Source organism: Camelus bactrianus, chromosome 34, assembly GCF_048773025.1.
Source record: "Camelus bactrianus isolate YW-2024 breed Bactrian camel chromosome 34, ASM4877302v1, whole genome shotgun sequence".
NCBI lineage: Eukaryota > Metazoa > Chordata > Mammalia > Artiodactyla > Camelidae > Camelus > Camelus bactrianus.
In genome coordinates, this window is record NC_133572.1 from 7,415,396 (window position 1) to 7,433,629 (window position 18,234).

Below are 18,234 nucleotides of genomic sequence, written 5' to 3' on the forward strand. Positions count from 1 at the left end.
ACTTATTGATTATACACATTTGTTGATTCTTGAATTGTTTCAAATGCATATATATATCTCTCTTCTTCCCAAAAAAGACTAAGTTTTTTTAAAAAGACAAAACATTCTTAATATTTCTTTAATATCCCTCAAGTTGACTAGACTGGTGTACATTATGTGCAATAAATATGAGTTGGCTGGTTAAAATTCACTTTGAGTCACCAAAGTACTAACTTTCCCATAACTGCTGTCCTTTGTCTCTCATGGATCTGTTTACCTAATATTTAAATGGCTGGTTCTTCCCCTACTTTTACGAAATTAGCCCTAATTCCCCTTTCATCATTCACACTTCCTTCATCCTCACATTTTGACCAGCCAGCACTCAGTTTCATGATCCTAAGTGTCTATTTCAGTTAAGGATCTGGAGAGGGTGCAAAATCATACTTAACTGTTTCTTCTCTCCTATACATAGGGAATCCTGTTCCTAAAATTGGGACATATGGTCTTCAAGTGAGTTTTTGTGGCTTTTACTGGGACTGGGGTTAGATTCTATTTTGTAAGCTTTTCCAGTAGTTCCATTTGAATACAGTCTTTGAATCTCATGGGGGAAGTAACACGATATAGCGTGAAGCCAGAAAGACCAGGATTTGGATCTCAGCTCAAGTGATAGGGATGACCAGCAAGATACCTCTCCTCTCTGAGCCTCGGTTTCCTTGTACGTAAAATGGGAGTCTTAACACCTGCCTCTTGATGTTATGATTAAATATGTGTACAATACCTGTCACATAGGTGATTTGCTAAACTGATGGAATGGAAAGAAAGCAAATTACCAGCAAAACACCTGCATGATTGTCCTTGTCCCAAAAGGCAGTGAGAGTCCTTGGTAGAGGATGCAGAGTTCCTTTTAGTCAGATTACTTGGGCAAAGGTCAGCCCCTCCTTCAGTTTACAAGCCCGGGGCAGGGCTTAACAAGGAAGTGGCTCCCTTCATTAAGCCTCCCTCCAGCCTCAGTCCCAACCTGAAGAGTCTACTCCCCTGGTGAAGTCTTAGCTCACAAGAGCCTTCTGAAACGAGAAGCCAGGAAGACTCGGTGAAAGTCTCCTCCTTAAGTTTTGTGGACAGAGACAGAGGTGTAGAACCATCCTTACTGCCACCTGACCCGAAGCAGGAGAGACCGGTGACAGCTTGGAGACCAGGTAACACCAGGAGGCACCAGTCTCGCGCGCAGCCTTCCCAGCAGGACACAGTGGGGACTTCAGCCCTGGTTCCGCTGATGAGGTGATCTAACCCGGGGTTAGTAAATCTAACGTGCTGACTGAGTTTATTTAAAAACTCTTATCATGTAAATCTCAGGAAGCAAAACTACGAATCTAAAATTAAAAGCTAAGCACCTAGCTTACTGAGGTTTCAAGGAAAGGGAAAGAGATTACTTAAGTTTCTCTTTCATTTCTTATTTGCTCCAGAAGGTTTAGGATAGTTCAGTTAAGACTATATAACTGGCCACGTAGGCGGCTGCGGGGAAGGAACCCTCCAGGAGGGCCAAAAAAGACGCTGTGACCTGGCTTTCTGGGGCAGGTCTGTGAGAGTTTGCTGTGGATAGGGGAGGGGAGGTAAATACTGGGTTAACCAGGTACGGCCCTGTCCACAGAGTCGCTGAATTACAATACAAGCCTCACGGGTCTTGTTCCAGAGCTAATTCTCCCCTCCAGGCTCTGAACCTGCACCCGGGGCTTCATGTCCATAAACAGAAGCACAAAACTTACCTGTACGTTTCCATTAACCCCGAAGTTGGGCTTTTACTTTGAACTGAAGGGCTCCAGTGTGTGATTAACTCACTGCTGCTTTAAAATAAGACTCTGCTATAAATTTAACAACTCACCCTTAATGCACAATGCAGCTTAGTAGGGAAAGTACCCTACGGTTGTTAAACGCACGGAAAGTGTCTTAACCAACGCTGGATGCCGCTGCCAGCGCTTGCCAGGCCCCGGTCAGGGCGCCCTCCGCCCCGAGGCCGCTGCCCGAGCCACCGGGCTCTGCTGCTCTCCGGCCTCGGCTCTGCCTCCTGGCTGCGCCAAGTACTCACATCCTTCCCAGCCGGGCACGCGACACAAATCTCTTCTTTCACACTTGGAAGCCCTGTGCGCTCCACCGTGACCTCTGGTTTTCCCCCTTTTCGGATGCTGCTCCTGAATCAGCTTTCCGCAAACGTGTTGCTTACAGAAGTTGGCCCCTTCCTCTGGCCCACGACGCCGCGCACACACGTGCCTACACGTGCACGCACACCCGGCCACACGCGCGCGCTCGCACACGCACGCAGTTTTTAAAGTCCTCACGCTACGTTAGAAAGGTTTTCGGTTTAGGGGGGAGGTTGTTTTTGGTTTTGTTTCGTTTTTTTCAGTTTTATTAGGTAGAATTGTTAACAGTTTGACTGCACATGTACAACGTAGTGAATGTAAACACATATACGCAATATACTGAGCATATTCTTAAAATTCACATATAGGTACCGTTCATTGTTTCTAAGAACGTTTAGAGTTTTAGCTTTTTAAACTTACATAGTTGTCAAAGGAATAAAACCAACCACAAAATAGAATTAATTCAAAAAGATACATAAACCCCGCTATTAACAGCAACATTATTTATCATTGCCAAGATATGGAAGCATCTTAAGTGCACATCAATAGATGCGTGGGTAAAGAAGATGCAACATATACATGTAATGGAATACAGCTCACTCATAAGAAAGGATATTTTGCCATTTGCAGGCCTTCATTCACTTTTTTTTACTCCGAAAACTGTAAAACATTGATGAAGGAAATTGAAGATGATCAAAGAAAGGTTTGTGTTCTTTTTTTAACCTACATGTTTTCTTGGAAGCATCATCTTGTGGCCAGAGGAGGGGGCACATCCTCCCTCTGACCAAAGACACAGTTCCTGGAGGCCCCAAGTGCCCACCCTGCCTACAGCGTCCTGAGCAGCACAATTCAAAAGGAAGTTTCGAATTAAAAACTGTGTCAATCCTCCCCCAACACAGTCCAGCGCTGCCCTCCAACCCGGTCCAGTCCCTTCCACACTGAGTCTCTGCCCAGAGCTCCGACCACATGCCTGGCTCTCTCCTGCCCGTTCTGGCTCTTTCTCTCGGGTGTCTCAGGTCACTCAGTCTTCACCCTGAGTCTACTTTACTCGCTTCCAAGAACCTCAGGTCTCGATATTTCTAAGCAGCACCTTTCATTCACAGAGTTGCCAGATTTGCATAAAAATACAAGAGGCTCTGTTAGGTATCAATTTCAGATAAACAGCGGATAATTGTTTGGGACAATATTAGCAACATACTTACACTAAAAAATTATTTGTTGTTTCTCTGAAATTCAAATTTGACTAGATGTTCCGTATTTTACCTGGCAGCTCTAAATTATTTTACTTTCATTCATCAAATATTTATGGAGAACTTACCATGTGTAAGGCATTATGTTAGGAGCTGGGAAAGCCAGCCAAATTGCAGGCTTCATATCTTACACGGAATGCCAAGTATGGCAAGGAATGGTGGAAATCTGTCCCAGCTAAAGAGAGGGTAAAGGAAGAAGGGAGAGAGGATGAGAAGGGCCAGGGACCCCATACAGCTCCCTCTCCTGCGCTGGCCTCCTTCTCTGCCCACCTACTCTCTCCCATGACGACTTTTTAAGTGCCTTCCATGGTCTAGGGCCCGTTTTGAAATGTATTGATCAATCAACATGAGAAAATGCAAAGCTTTCAGCCTGATTCTCAAAGGCCCGCATCACCTGGCTCCGACTGCCATCTCACCATTGTGCCTCCGCCTCCCTGACTCCCAGCTACCCTCAAAGCACAGGCCTATGCCCTATCAGGTCTCACCACTCTTCAAACACATCCTAAATTCACCCCCTGCCTATGCTCTGTTCTTAGCCCCAATCTCCATCCCCTCTCAACCCTTTCTGTCCTTCAAGGGGTCTGCACTCACCCTCTGTCTGCAACTGTCTCTTCCTCCCCTGCCTTCCACACTGGCTCCTGCATCTCTGTAGGAACTCCTCGCTCACTTTCTTTGTTTGGCCTCTTCCTTGAACATGTCTCTCTTCCTCATCTCTGTAAGACTGAACTTGCAGAAAGAACCCTGGCTTTCCCATCTCAGATTCCCTCCTGCCTCCCAGCACAAAGAGTATAGATGTTCAATAAATGCATATTGAAAAAAAAATGCATATTGAGTTACACTCCGTCTCTCCTGACCTGCAGAGAGTAGGTTGTCATGGGTAGAAGGACATGTGTGGACTTTGTCGTTGCAGGGCCTCCATGTGTACCACCAGCGCCTGTGACCTGGAGGACATCCCCCTGGATGACGATGACCCAGACAGCATGGAATTCAAAATCCTGGAGTTCTACGTCAAACACCATGTCTTCAAGAACACCTCTGCTGTCCTCTCACCAAAGCCCCTGAGAACAAGAAGTTTGTCCCAGAGAGGACCGGGGCCAGCAATCGAGGCCTGGGCTCAGGGGCCATGGCCGTGCAGTAATTCCCAATCCAGCGAGAAGGCCGTACACCTTGCCAAGAAGAAGTCGTCTTGGAGAACACTCTTCGGAGTAGTGGAGAAGGAGGATGATTCACAGAGCTCACCTCCGGAGATCCGTGCTCAGGGGCAAAGGGCCGGCAAACCTCAGAGCGGTCCCCGTAGTCATCAGCGGCCTCTGTCCCTCTCTACAGCGGAACGGCGCTTAGAGCACCAAGGTAGGCTTTCGGGGAGTCTGTCTCTCCCGCAGCCAGGTCTTCCCCTTCTTTGTGTGCCTGGGGGGGGTCCCCTCCTCCCAGCTGGTAACAGGGCCTCGGGCAGGGCACTCATGGTAGTCAGCTTCCCAACTTATTAACATTCGGTTACAATATCCTGACTTTTCTCAAGACTGAGCAGAAAGGATGAGGACGGCAGTGAAGGGTGATGGACTGGTTTTCTGCCTCCACTGTCTGTACTTAAGCTTGCTGCCCAAATTCCTCATCCTCGGTGCCAGAGACACCCAGACATGAGGGAAAGAGCCCCACACAGGGGCTCAGGCTTCTGTTCTTCCAGGTAAGTCACCTCCCCTCTCTGTTTCCATCTGTACGTTGGAGTAAGCCATCCTCCCACCTCTGAAGGTGGATGGAAAGATCAGATAGCTGCACACAAAAATGCTTTTAAAAGTACAAGCTACTGAGAAGCGATTTGACAAAATCTTCCTTCAGTGGGACAAGATGTATTCATTGTGTTGAATGAAACATTTTCATGAAAGGCTTTATTAGAAAGTTGCCCTTCATCCACAGATCTCGGCCATGATCATCATCTTCCCCTCCAGTTTGCCCAGATTTTAAAAGAAACCCTGTCTCCTGCTGGGCTGATTATCCTGTGTAACTTGTCAATAGTGAGTCAACAGGTGGCAGTAATGTCTCAGTTTTAAATGCGACTGTCCGGCTTCCTTGGAGAATCAGCTCACACACGGACAGTCTTAGATCACTCACTGCGATCACGGAAACGTCCATTTCCCACCAGACTTATAGAATTTTAGGACAGGAGATGTTAGGATCCAGATTATGCGGGGGAACTCCCCCCCGCCCAGGGGTAAGCAAGCTCCTGCTGGCGGGGGTTTGGAGAGGTGGCGGTGGCTGAGCTCTGGAGCAAAAAGGACAGTTTGGAGGCACCTAAATGACTTTCCTGCTTGTCCTGTTCTTTGGAGTTTGCCAGGAAACAGGACGATTTTATAGACTTTAACCTTTTGGCTTTCCAGGGGGAAATGATGTTCTGTATTTCAGTATTACTGAAGTGTCATTTGACCTTTTATATTTTCTAAAATTTCCAGATCTCTGTATAGATCTCCCTAACAAGGTAGAGATGGTTACGTCCTAAGGAGGCTTAGCTTTAAACATTTATGTAGAGTGGACCCTCCCTTCTCACCTACCTCTCTACTTGCTTTCTTGTTCAGCGAACTATGTGGGTGGTTAGTTGGTTTTATGTTGGGTGTGAACCAAGAGGGCCTCACATTCTCTTTCTATTTTGCCACATGTCAGTCAGAGCTCAGCAGTCGGCATCCCCTGGGTTCTTTTAACTAAAGGTCACAATTTAGCCTGTGTGCCATTTCCAGGGTTCAGGCACCTGGCTGAAGTGAGAACTATGAGGTTATGTCCCATGACCGAAGTCTAGCAGTGAGAGGCCTTGGGAGGTAGAAAATGAATGTCAATACCAATTTTAAGAAATACCAACCCAGGTTGTTTTGTGAATCTGTTTTTCTCCACAGCCATGATTTGCTACAACTTAATTAATATAGAGATTATTTTTCCCTCCCAAAAAACAAAAACAAAAACAAAAACAAAAAAAAACCACAGTTGGGCAACCTAGGCTTGATCTGCCAGGTACACAGTCTTTAGAGATTCCTATTCTGCCATCCCTCAGCTAGTGGCTTCTAACCTCAAAGTCACCTTAAGTTCTAAGGTGGCTGCTGGGATTCCGGCCATCATGTCTACATTCCAAGCAGGAAGAAAGAGGAAGCAAGGGAAGGACAAAAGGGTATCTTCTTTCTAGGTAATTCAGCCCCCTTTTAGAGAGCTTTCTTTCTTTTTGGGGGGGAGGAGGTAATTAGGTTTACTTACTATTATTGTTTTTGTAATAGAGGTACCAGGGATTGAACCCAGGATCTCGTGCCTGCTAAGCACTGTATTCTACCACTGAGCTATTCCCTCCACCCTAGAGAGCTTTCTTAAAACTGTCCTCAACTTCTTACATCTCAGTGGCTACTCCTTACTGCAAAGGAGGCTTGGAAATTTTTTTCAGTTTTATTGTCAGCTGTCCCTCACATTTCAGGGGTCTGTTACTAAGGAAGAAATAGAAAATGGATACTGGGTAGGAAATAGCAGTCGCGACCATATGGAATTCTCTCCCAAACTTCCTGCGCATTCTCTTTAAAACAAATGCCTCAGGCCAGTTGCCTTCCCAACCCTGCTGTCATTAACCCCACAATGAGCCCCCAAAATAAGCTCCTTTCTGTTCTCTCCCCACCCCCATCCGATGTTCCTTTGCCTATCAGATGGCACCAACCCTGACAAGAAGGGAATTTTTTTCCTTTTTTTTTTTCCAGTTTTTAAAATTAAGGTATTCAAAAAAGGGACTCTTAACTAGAGCTGGTTCATTGGAGTCGACATGTGTTGGCTTATAGTTTTTCCTACACATATTTCAACTGCATCCTTCACTCCACGCCCACCGATCCATAGAGACAGATACACGTGCACAGCTTAGTCAGATTGGATACTTCTGTGTCTGCGGGTGGTTTTGTGACTGCCCTGCCACATGGCGGGGACTGGGGAGGGACAGCCTTAGGGCCTTCATCTGCCTCTTCTGAGGGCAAGGTGGGCCCGGTGTGACTTCTGTGAAAGAGCCAGGCGCGCAGGCTGCACAACGCTATAGAGGCAGAACACGTGAGCTTTCCTCTCCGCTGTCCTGGGGACACATGGGAAGGCTCCCACTGGTTGGGGGTCCAGCCTCTTGCCAGCTCCTTCCATGGGTGGCCAGCGTTCACGGGGAAGCTGGTCGGACTGCAGTAAGGTGACTCAAAGGTGGAAAGTACATTTGGCTGGGTTGTTAAAACGGAAAGGAAAACACAGATGCTTCTCTCCTTGACCTCTCCAATTCTCTAATTCACTCCTTATCTGTTTTTGAACCCTATGGATGGAGCACCATGAAAAACGTGGCTTTTCAAGGAAGCCATTATGCCTTTGTTTAGAGAAAAGCATTCTGGACACAGCATCAGTTCAGTGAACGCCCAGCGGGGCGAGGGGAGGCCACCAAAGCTCCATGCAATGGAGGTCTCAGGGGGAGAGGACCAGAAATCACCCTGGTGGCTCCTAACGCGACGCAATCCCTCCCAGGACCCAGGCCTTGCCCCTCGTGTCTTTCCTGATCGACAGAGCCCAGGAGTTCCCCTGGGCACACCAGCCTTCTAGCCAAAACCCCACTCTGTCACTTTCTTCCAGTCTTATAAATTAAATAGTGTTGTTTTAAAACATTACATGACACGACTGCTCCGTATCAAAGACAGGGCTTGTTCAGGCTTCCAAAAGTTAAGAACTCAGTGATGAATTAGCAATGAAAGGCTCACTCCTGAATAGCTCAGCAATGCTGCCTGCCCTCCCAGCCCGACCCCATCCCTGAGCAGCGGCAAAGTCCACTTGTCTTTCACAGGCTACGACACTCAGGGGGCCAATGCCATTTAAACCTTCATGTCCCCAAGTGCTTTATTCTATAGCTACATGTGTGAATACGTGACATAAGTCTTTTCCTGGATTATAAATTCCTGAAGGTCATGGGTTACACTTAAGCATCCTTGTTTGCCTACCAGCATTTTGGGGCTATTTCCCAGCAGACGTGGAGGAGAGAGAAGACACATGACCCTATCAGCAAGGCGAGTTCAGTGTTCACTTGATAATGGGCTTGAGTAATGAATATGGCCTGAGAGCAGGGGTGTTTCTCTTTCCTCGGTGACCAGCCCCCAAAGGCTTGTCAAACTGTTGAATGCCCTCCTCTGCACCTAGGGGCCAGCTCTCCAACATATAAAGGGTGTCCAAAAAAAAAAAAAAGAATAAAAATAAAAGCATAATGAGCATTCCCTCCAGCCAAGAACTAAGCACTCCCTTTTGTGTTTCCTCCCTTGCAAAGGGGAAAGGGGACCCTAATTTTGCAAGACTTCAGAAAGAGGGTGCAGAGGGGCAATTGTTTGGAGGTGGCAATCACTCCTCTGGGGACTCCTCCCCCAGCCCAGCCTCTGCCAGGCAACTGCCAGTGCTTTCTGAAGAATGGGCCTCCCCTGCACGCTCGCTCCCGGGCAGCTTCCTTTCCATCCAGGCTGGTGTTTTCATTTCAGGGAACCGTGCATCTCAATGATCTAGATGAATTTCTGGGAAGGGCCCGTCAGCACCATCTTGTCTTGTTTCAGCTGTGGACCCCAAAGTCGTTTCCATCGCCAACCGAGTTGCTGAAATTGTTTACTCCTGGCCGCCACCAGAAGAGCAGCACAATCTCTTAAAGGGAGGAGGCTTCCAGTCCACGGGGACTGTCGTACGACAGGGTCTCCGGTTCCAGGGCCCCCAGCCTAAAGCCACAAGTGCGAAGAAAGGTAAAGTTCCCTTCAGAATGTTTGCCCTGGGCTGTGTTTGCCGGGTAGAGGTCTGCACACACTTCTGTGTTTATTCAGCTCTGGGCTCTGCAACTTAGGGATCTCTGCCAACCTGGGCTCAGGGCAGGACAGCAACACGTGGGAAGCACTGACCTTTAGCTCGAGGGACCAGCCCAAGCCAAGGGCAGTGTGCCAGCAGATGGACGCAAACTGCCCAGCTCACTGCCAAGTCCAACGAAAAGTCTCCTACTGAGGGGCAGGAGGGAGCACAAAGCACGCAGTCAGTCTTGTCCACAGGGGGAAATGCGGTATTAGATTTAATCGCATTAGCAATGGCCAAGGCCCAGGGTGCTCACGGGAGAGCACATGGTGTAGGTGGAGCATCCGCCCAGGGGTTTGTAATATTGCCTTGGGCTCCTGTGAAAAAGCAAGGTGCTGTCAGGCACCAGGGCTGGTGCAAAGCATGAAGCAGAGCTGAGAAGTAGTGACCAGACTGGGCGGGTTGTCCCCAGACTGCCACAATAGCTGGGACTGTGGATCCCATCCGACCTGCAGGACTTCTGGAGTTGAGGGAAGCAGAACCAAGTTCAGGAAGAGTTCAGCCCCACGTCCCTCACTAATGACGGTCCTGCCCGGGGTGTTCTTTCCCCATACTCCAGTGGATGATGAGGGGCCGAGGCAGGTCCTGAGTTTGCATCCTGCCAGAATAGAAGGCAGCAGCTCTTCCTCCAAAAGTATTGGCATCTCCCAACCCCAGAAGCAAGGGTGAGTCTGTCCACCCCAGACTGTGCTGCTGGGACCACAAACTGCCAAAGTGGCTTAGAGTGAGCAGCGGGAGGAGAGGAGGGCCCCTCTGAGTCTGCAAAAGGCAAAGTCTTTCCACTTTATTGCTATCTCATGTGTGCCTGGGCCACGTAAGCCAACACCCCTAAACCAAGCAAAAGCTCGGATGAGAGCCTCTGTGCCCATGAGGAATTCGGGCTGCTGTCCCAGCAGTCTTCCTGGAGAGAGGCCCCAGCATCAGATAAAAACTACACATGGGCGACGGGGCCACGCAGTCCTTCTCCCAGGTGCCTTGGGTCTCAGAGTTCCCACCTGGCCCTTCACTAGACCTTGTGGGATGATTTTCTTGGCGGCCTGTCCCCTCTCCTTGGGGACAAACATGAGGACTCCATGACTTCAGAGACTGTGCCAGAAGTAAAAAGGCTGTTCCCTCAAGCCGCTGGCTTTGCTGTTTGGATTCTGCTCTCTAGCCATGACTGTTTTCCTAATGTTTGCTTGTTAGCACGTTTGGAGACAAGAGGAGTCAGACTCCTCCCTCTCCCCTGTTCCAACGTTCACCCCACGCACGGCCGGGAGCCATCTTTCTCTCCCTCTGCCATGTCAGCCTTCGGCGGGGAGAACTGATCCATTCCATTTATTGATGCCCCACTTTGTCGCAGGAACATAGCATACAAAGTGTACATTTTAGTAAGGTCGAATAAACATTAAATTTGAAAGAGAATGTAAAGAGAAAGCCACAGCAGGAAAACAAGGTGGGTTTAGGAATGAGTTTAATTTCCAAAACGCAGGCCAGGAAGACTGTGCCTCCCTCTCAAGAGGCCAGAGTTTGGCCCTCCGAGCTAACACAAGGAGGGGTGTGATTGGACGGCGATTTATGGGGTCTCCACGGAAAAAGCGCTGTCTGCTCAGGAAAAACATAAAGACCAGCGAGAAATTTCTCCTAAATACCTTCAGAGGGAGGATTATGTGTATATTCAACATTCTTAAAGTAAATAAAGCGCTGAGTTTCACGGTGAGAACTGGGGGCCTCAGGAAGAAAGATTACAAGAAAGGAGGGGGCCGTAGGAGAGACAGGGTGTCTGGGGTGGTTTGGGCCTGGTCGGAAGAGACGAGGGAAGATTTGCTTGGCTAAGACTTACGAAGCCTGTCTCCCTTAATCCCTAATCAGGCTATAAGCATTGTCCCTGGAAACATTTTAGATGATTTTTTTTTTCGTAAAAGAAATAACTGGAATTTTCCCCTGACAGATGGAGAAGACCAAATTATAGCCAAAATCGTTGAGCTGCTGAAATATTCAGGGGATCAATTGGAAAGAGAGGTAGGGAGCTTCTTGAACTGACTGACGTGTTCTCTTTCTGTGCCGGCGCGCTGGTGCCCAGGAATGGAACCGAACTCCTGGTTGTTTTGTATTCCTTTTCAAAGTTCTGGTTTCCACTTAGTCCTAAATTTTATTTCCCTTGGAGTCAAGACTCTTTGGCGCTGGCAGCATCTCAAAAATGAATCACTTTGGAAAACATAAGTAAACCTTCTGGAGCCTCCTTGGAATTTTTGGAAGCGAGAAAAGTGACTTTGTTATTGCAGGAAAGGACACCAATAAATTAAAACTTGCTGAATAGAATTCTGAATCTCGTTCCCCGTGTAACTGATCCTCAAGGGAAGTTTAGACTCTTGCATTTTTGCCCTGCAGCCTGGATATCTGTGTCCCACAGCGGCTCCACGTCTGGAGTCCTCTCTGAAACCTCCCCGTAGGATGGCTGGACTGTTCTCTGCTCCAGGCCTCTCTCAGCAGTTCGGCCAGGGGCCGGGTCAGTGTTACTCGCAGAACTTTGGGTTTCATGCCATTTAGAAGTAGAGACCAGTCATTCCCATCAGGGCCGTGTGCGGGTGGCTTTCAGACGCAGAGGTGGTGAGCAGGCCCCTGCAGTCGGGGCTTCGGAACAGACCTCATCCACGCGTCACCCGCAGACGGCTGAGTAGACCCCCTGTCAGTCAGGCGCTGGCCTGTTGGGCCCGTTTCCTTGTTTTGCCAGGACCCACGAGGAGGAAGTCAGGCCCTGTGAGGGCCCTGCAGGAAGGAGAAATGGCACTGACCAGCCAGGCAGCTCTCCCCAGTTACCGCACGCTCTGCGGCTCCCCAGTGCCTCTGTCAGCCGTGTGCCGCGAGGACGGTGACCAGGGCGGGGAAGGGCGTGAGAGAGGGTGCAGGACAGGAAACAGTGAGAAAACCTGGGTGCTCAGAATAAAGAAAAGAGAAAGGCGTGTGGGAGCTTCAGGCAGGGGGTGGAGGGGTGCAGAGGAAGCAGGAAACAGAACCCGGCACATGATTTAAGGACGCCCCTGTGCTTCTCCAGAACTGACATCAGTGGGTAGGAGTTACAGGGCAATTGATTTCTCCCCGCTTGAAGAATGAACTTTCTAGCACTCAGGGCTGTCCCTTGAAGCCAAGGGCTGACTTGTGAAGGAATGATCTTCCTGTCACTAGAATTCCAAGTCAATGCCAGTTTCGTACTGGAACGAGGAGTGATTTCCAGGCTTCGAATTCTGCCCATTACACAGCCTCTAGCAAAGCACTTGGCACTGGATCACAGCTGTCAGCAAACTGTGAGGCCCTCCGGTGAGGGCCTGAGTCAAGCGTCCACAGTACCTGCCTGTTGTAAGCGCTCAGGAAACATTTGACGAATGAACAGGCTGTTCAGTTTTACCATGTTTGCCCCCATGAAATGAATTCACAGAGAAAGTCCATGCCCCGGCCGGTCCTACAGGATGCAGTACCACGGCTGAGACTAGAATCCAGGGTTTTCCGTTGGGGGTTTTAGTGGCCCAGTGTTGAGCAGGAGAGTCCGCCTCACTGCTGTACTGAGTGCGTCTCCTCTTGCACACAGCTGAAGAAAGACAAGGCTTTGATGAACAGCTTCCAGGATGGGCTGACCTACCCTGTTTTCAAGACCATCACAGACCAGTTCCTAAGGGGTGTGGACACCAGAGGAGAATCAGAGGTCAAAGTTCACAGCTTTAAGGCTGCTCTTGCAATAGACGCCATGTCCAAGCTCACAGCTGTCGACAACCACCCCATGAACAAGGTGCTGGGCTTTGGAGCCAAGTACCTGAAAGAGAACTTCACGCCCTGGATCCAGCAGCACGGTGGATGGGTAAGTGCATCCTGTCTCAGAATGCATCTTCCCAGAACTCAGACAAGATGGAATAGAAAGGGGTTTTTGGGGGGTTTTATTTGTTTTTTTAAGTGGAGGGAACCCTTCTTTGAAGCCGTTCTCATGAGTTTAGGACACTTGAGTGGCAAGAGATTTATCCCACTGATGGGAACATATTTTTTAGTGGTTATCTTCGTTATCAATAAATATTTACTGAGCTCCCAAAGGGTACATGGGGCCTCTGTGTGGGGGGAGAGGGAAGAGGGATGATCAGATAGAACAGGAAATGAAGAGATGCTGAGATAGAAAATGTTTAGATAGATATAATTTCTGTTTTCACAAATTTCGGAGGCCACAGAAGCCTGGCAGTGAGACAAGGAGGCAGACAGTTCCTTATTCTCTCAGCTGCTGATGGGGTGTGTGTGTGTGGGGGGGGTGGTCCTCACCCAGAGATCCAGGGCTTATGACATTGGGCCATTGCTGCGTGGACCCAGCCATTTGTCAGGGACATTTTGATACAAACTAAAGAGCAGTGACATTTCCATCTATTTTTAACTTTAATTACCTGCTCTCAGGCCAAACAGACACCTTCACTTCTACCTCCTAACCTTTACCCTTGAGATTTCCTTAAAACTGCCACGTTCGGATGGCCTCACAAGGTCAACCCTTTCAGAACGCTTTACCCCAGAGCCCTGATCTCAAGGCCTAGGGCGTTTCTGTCTGCTCACGCTCTTCCCAGGAGGACACACGTTGTCATCAGCCTTCTTTCCACGAGGAAGGTCTAGGGGCCAGAAGCAGGTTTGAGTCTGCTCTGGGCACGGCCAGCATGACCCTGGGGCCTCCAGACAGGCTGAGTCTCTTGCTACCAGAAGGAAGGCACAGCTGATCATGTCCGCCACTGTCTCCATTGGCTGCGCATTAAGCTACCCAGACTTCTGTTCTTCCCTATTTTCTACTATTGCATCAAATATGGTAGCACTTAAGAGCCTCATCTAAACAAAGCTCTGAAGTATTCTAACATCAAGCTGCCTTACCTCATGCTGAGAGGAGAGCTTCCTCCACATTATTCCAGCTTTAACTGCTCTTCCTCCCAGCACCCCCTCAAGTCCCTCTTCCGCCCCGGAGACTATCCTGACCACTCCGGCTCAAGATCCTTTTACAACACTCCATGTTTGCACTATAATTACACACAAGAAATCACCATCATTGTTGGTCTTGTTAATATGTTTTTCCAGAGAGATTACAAATATCAGTTGGGTTCACAAGCCAGTTCTCAAACACCTATTTTGTTAATTAGTGTGGCTGAAACGCCAAAAGTGTTCTAGGAAAAATAGTGTTTCTGCATCAAAAGCACAAACAAAAGAAAAAATAAATTGGACCACCTCAAAATTAAAAACGCTTCTGCTTCAAAGGATGCCATCAAGAAAGCAAAAAGACAGCTTACAGAATAGGAAAAAATATTTGCAAACTGCATATCTGATGAGGTACTTGTATTCAGAATATGTAAGAAATTCCTACAAGTCAACAGTAAAAAGTCCAAAAGCCCCGATTTTTAAAATGGGCAATTGATTTGAATAGACATTTCTCCAGAGAAGATACACAAACGGCCAATGAGCACATGAAAAGATGTTTGCTTGACGTCTTCATTTCAACTTAGGGAAATGCAAATCAAAACCACAATGAGATGCCATTTCCCACCCACTAGCATGGCTAAAATGAAAAAGACAAGGCTCTGTGAGGATGTGGAGAAATTAGAACCCTCATAAGTTGCTGGTTAGATTCTAAAATAGTTCAGCCCCTTTGGAAAACAATTTGGCAGGTCCCCAAAATGTGAAATGTAGAGTTACCAATTCTACTCTTAGGTCTATACCCAAGAAAACCAAAAACAAATGTTTACACAAAAACTTGTACGTGAATGTTCATAGCAGTAATTATTATTCATAATATTCATATTATTCAAAATGGAAATACAAATGTTTATCCATGATGAATGATGAATGGAAAAGCCAAATGTGGTGAATATCCATACAATGGAATATTATCCAGCCATAAAAAGGAATGAGGTATGGACCGATGGATGGACCTTGAAAACATTATGCAAACTGAAAGAAGTCAACAAAAGGTCCATATATTGTGATTCCATTTATACGAAATGTCCAGAATGGAGACAGTGGTTTCCTAAGGCTCTGAGGAGACGGGGAGTGACTGCTGATGGCTACAGTGGTTCTTTTTGTGGTGATGAAAATTTTTTTAAGTCAGATAGAGGTGATGGTTACACAACTCTTGTGAATATACTAAAAGCCACTGAGTTGTACACTTTAAAAGGGTGAGTTTTATGGTGTATTTCAATAAACCTCTTATGAAAAATAAGTGTTTCTAATTCTAGTAAGCAAATAAAAAGGAAAGAAAAAAGAATAGAAATGGTTTTATTTACTTATTTTTTAATTTGGCTGCTAGTTCTAGAGAGAGATAGTTCCAATTAGAGAAAAATAGATGGATTTTTTTTTTCACTAGAAATAATAAAGGGAATTTTCAAAGGCTTTAGAATTTTGTGGCACTGGCTGTTTATCATTTGTATTTGCAATTCAAAATTTATTCGTTTACTTTTCCAGATCATTATAAATCCTAAGTCTTGGCCACAGTTAGGTTTAATTTGGAACAGGTAGCTAGAAATTCGGAGAGGGAGGAAAAAAGAGTAAGAGAGGAAGGGCTAAGTTTTTCCAAAGTCACAGAGTTGCAAAAAAATAAGAGATGCTGATGAAAGACTATTTATGAGTTGATATGATCGATTCGAGTGTGTGGACTGAGATGTGTTCTCAGTCTCCCCAAACAGGAAAGAGGTGACGCGGCGGCAAGCCTCCAGGGACTTCCACTGCCCCAGGAATTTCGGTGGCTCTTGGGAGTTTCCTGGTAGTGCTGTGGAAGGAGGAATCTACTCCTGGGCGCAAGTTTTCCAGGAGCTACGGGCTCCTGTTAGTACTCCACACTTCATAGCAGTGCATCTACGCTTTCCAACTGAACTGCCAGTCTGTGAGGGCAGGACTGTGTATTTTATGCCTCCTTTTCTCTCTCATTGCTCCACTACTTTCATAAAGTCAGATATGTTCGATCTATACTTGTAGAATACGCACGAATCAGTAAAATGAATGAATAGCTTCTCTATCCACAAAGCGCGCTAAGCCAACCATCACTGGGTTTGAATTTGTTCCTTGGCCCTCCTGTCTCACTGTGAAGCACCGTTCACGTAGTTACCCTGTGGTCCTGCGACCTCGCCCATTCTACAGCACTTTGAAAGGAGAGGTTAGCAGCCTCCACAGTCATCAACCTTTTCCATTTAAATACAGCATCAAAGACTTTTCCCATCTCCACGGCTAGTCCTGGGTGTGTAACCTAAGTCCTTAGCTGCTGTTTTCCTTTCAGGCATACCAAGGATGCCAGTCACCTTTCCAAACCTTCCCCCAGCCCTAACATGGTCTCTGAGCCTTGGGTCATGCCTGGGACAAGAAAGCAGAGTTAACAGGCATATGTTTTCACTTCAACGGTGAATCAAACTTGGAATTTTAAGAATCTGTTTTTCTTCTTCCCCCTCTAGGAAAAAGTACTTGGGGTATCAGACGAAGAAGTAGAGAGGAGATCACATGAAGAAGTAGACTGAAGCATCAGAGGATCTGTGACCTGGGATACCCACGGTCCAGCTCTGGCCTCGTGTGCAGCAGTCTCAGCACAGACGACGGGAGAGAACAAAAATGTACAAGCCAGGTGGAGCATCAAAGCCTGCACAACCGTTCTTCCTGTCAACCCAGAGGCATCAGGAGAGGCCTGGGCCGTCCCTAGCCGCAGAAGGTAGAAGCGTGGCCCTTGACACGCATGTTTTCAGGTCCTCCACTGAGTACGTGAGGAAGTCTAGAAAGACCAGTGGTGATTTTCCCTTCAGAGGCTTACAACAGAAACCACCCTCCTGCCGCTGCTGGCCACTTGAGGGAAGTACGTGACGGATACTCGTTGACCTCACGAGGGTGAAATGATAAAATGGTGCATGTGCTTACTACTCTTTGGGTTCTAGTACTATTTATTTTTTAAACTTCACTTGGGATGGCCCAGTAACGACATTGTTTCAAGCCTACCTTTAGGACGGCGTGGCTGTTCGCATTGGTAGATACTGCTCATAGAGATACTGCCATAGCTACCTTTTGGACTCAGTCTCTTGGAGAATTCTCTGGCTGTTTGTAAAATCTTCCATCTGGCAGAAAACAATTACTCCCACCACCCTCGCTATCTCACTGACCCCGTCTCTACTTCTCAAGGTTCCTGGGACTTTTTGTTTGTTTGTTTTTTGAGGTAGTGTAATGATTAGTAGTTGGTAAAATAAATAATGCGGAAAGACAACTGTCAAAAGAATACATTTATGCTTAAAATAAGCAGTAAATAAGAGTCTAAGGTTTCTCTGAGGATCCTGTAAGTTAACTGATAGCAGGTGCTTAGAACAGAGCTCGGTACTTAGTGCTATGTGCACTATTATGTGCTGCCCTCAGCTAAGCTGAAAAGCTCCTCTCCTCTCAAAGCAGTCACTGATTTTTTTTCTGAAATAGATACTGTTCAGAATGAGGTTTTTTAAGTAAGTGAAGTATGTTTCATACTAAGTATTTAAGACACAAAACAAATTTTTTTAATACTATCAAATTATAGGGTCTCACAAATGTCTGCATCCCCAGCTCCCAGCACGTAGCCTGGTGTAAAACAGGTGTCTAATAGATCTTGATGAACAAATAAATGAATGCGTTAATCAGACACACTTTCAGCTTCAAGGGAAACTTGGAGCTTTCTATTATCACGTGATTCACTGCTCTACCCATCTGAATTAAAACGAGTTACTCTCTTTCACTTTCTTCCCCCACACTGAAACTCACAAATTTTCAGGATAAAGGAGTTCCCTTTTACAGATGGAGACACAGGAGACCACCTCTTCTCTATTCCAAACTATTTGCGGTTCCCCAAATGTATTATGCAACCTTGTTCCTCTGAGCCTCGTTAACATTTCCTCTGCTTGGAGTGTTCTTGCCTGTCAGTCCTCTTTCCCCCATTTTCCCTCCAATCCAACTAATCCCAGCCCATTTTTCCAAATTCACCCCTTCATTTTCTCCAGGAAGCATTTGCTAACCCTCCCTGGACCACCACATGGCTGCATTCA

At 47.1% G+C, this 18,234-nt stretch overlaps 1 protein-coding gene across 3 annotated transcripts; it reads left to right on the plus strand.

The window, feature by feature from the left end:
- Positions 1 to 951: 951 nt before the first annotated feature.
- On the plus strand, positions 952 to 17,432 carry BCL2L14 (BCL2 like 14). 3 transcript variants are annotated; one of them, XM_010946434.3, is made up of 6 exons: positions 952 to 1,272; positions 4,275 to 4,714; positions 8,935 to 9,114; positions 11,145 to 11,215; positions 12,780 to 13,046; positions 16,639 to 17,432. In XM_010946434.3, the coding sequence occupies exons 2-6, from the start codon at positions 4,282 to 4,284 to the stop codon at positions 16,699 to 16,701; spliced, it is 1,014 nt and encodes a 337-aa protein (XP_010944736.2). In that variant the 5' UTR covers positions 952 to 1,272; positions 4,275 to 4,281; the 3' UTR covers positions 16,702 to 17,432. The 3 variants fall into 3 exon arrangements, with proteins under 3 accessions (XP_010944736.2, XP_074214054.1, XP_010944735.2); XM_074357953.1 differs by having other exon boundaries at positions 952 to 1,257; XM_010946433.3 differs by having other exon boundaries at positions 952 to 1,175.
- Positions 17,433 to 18,234: the final 802 nt, after the last annotated feature.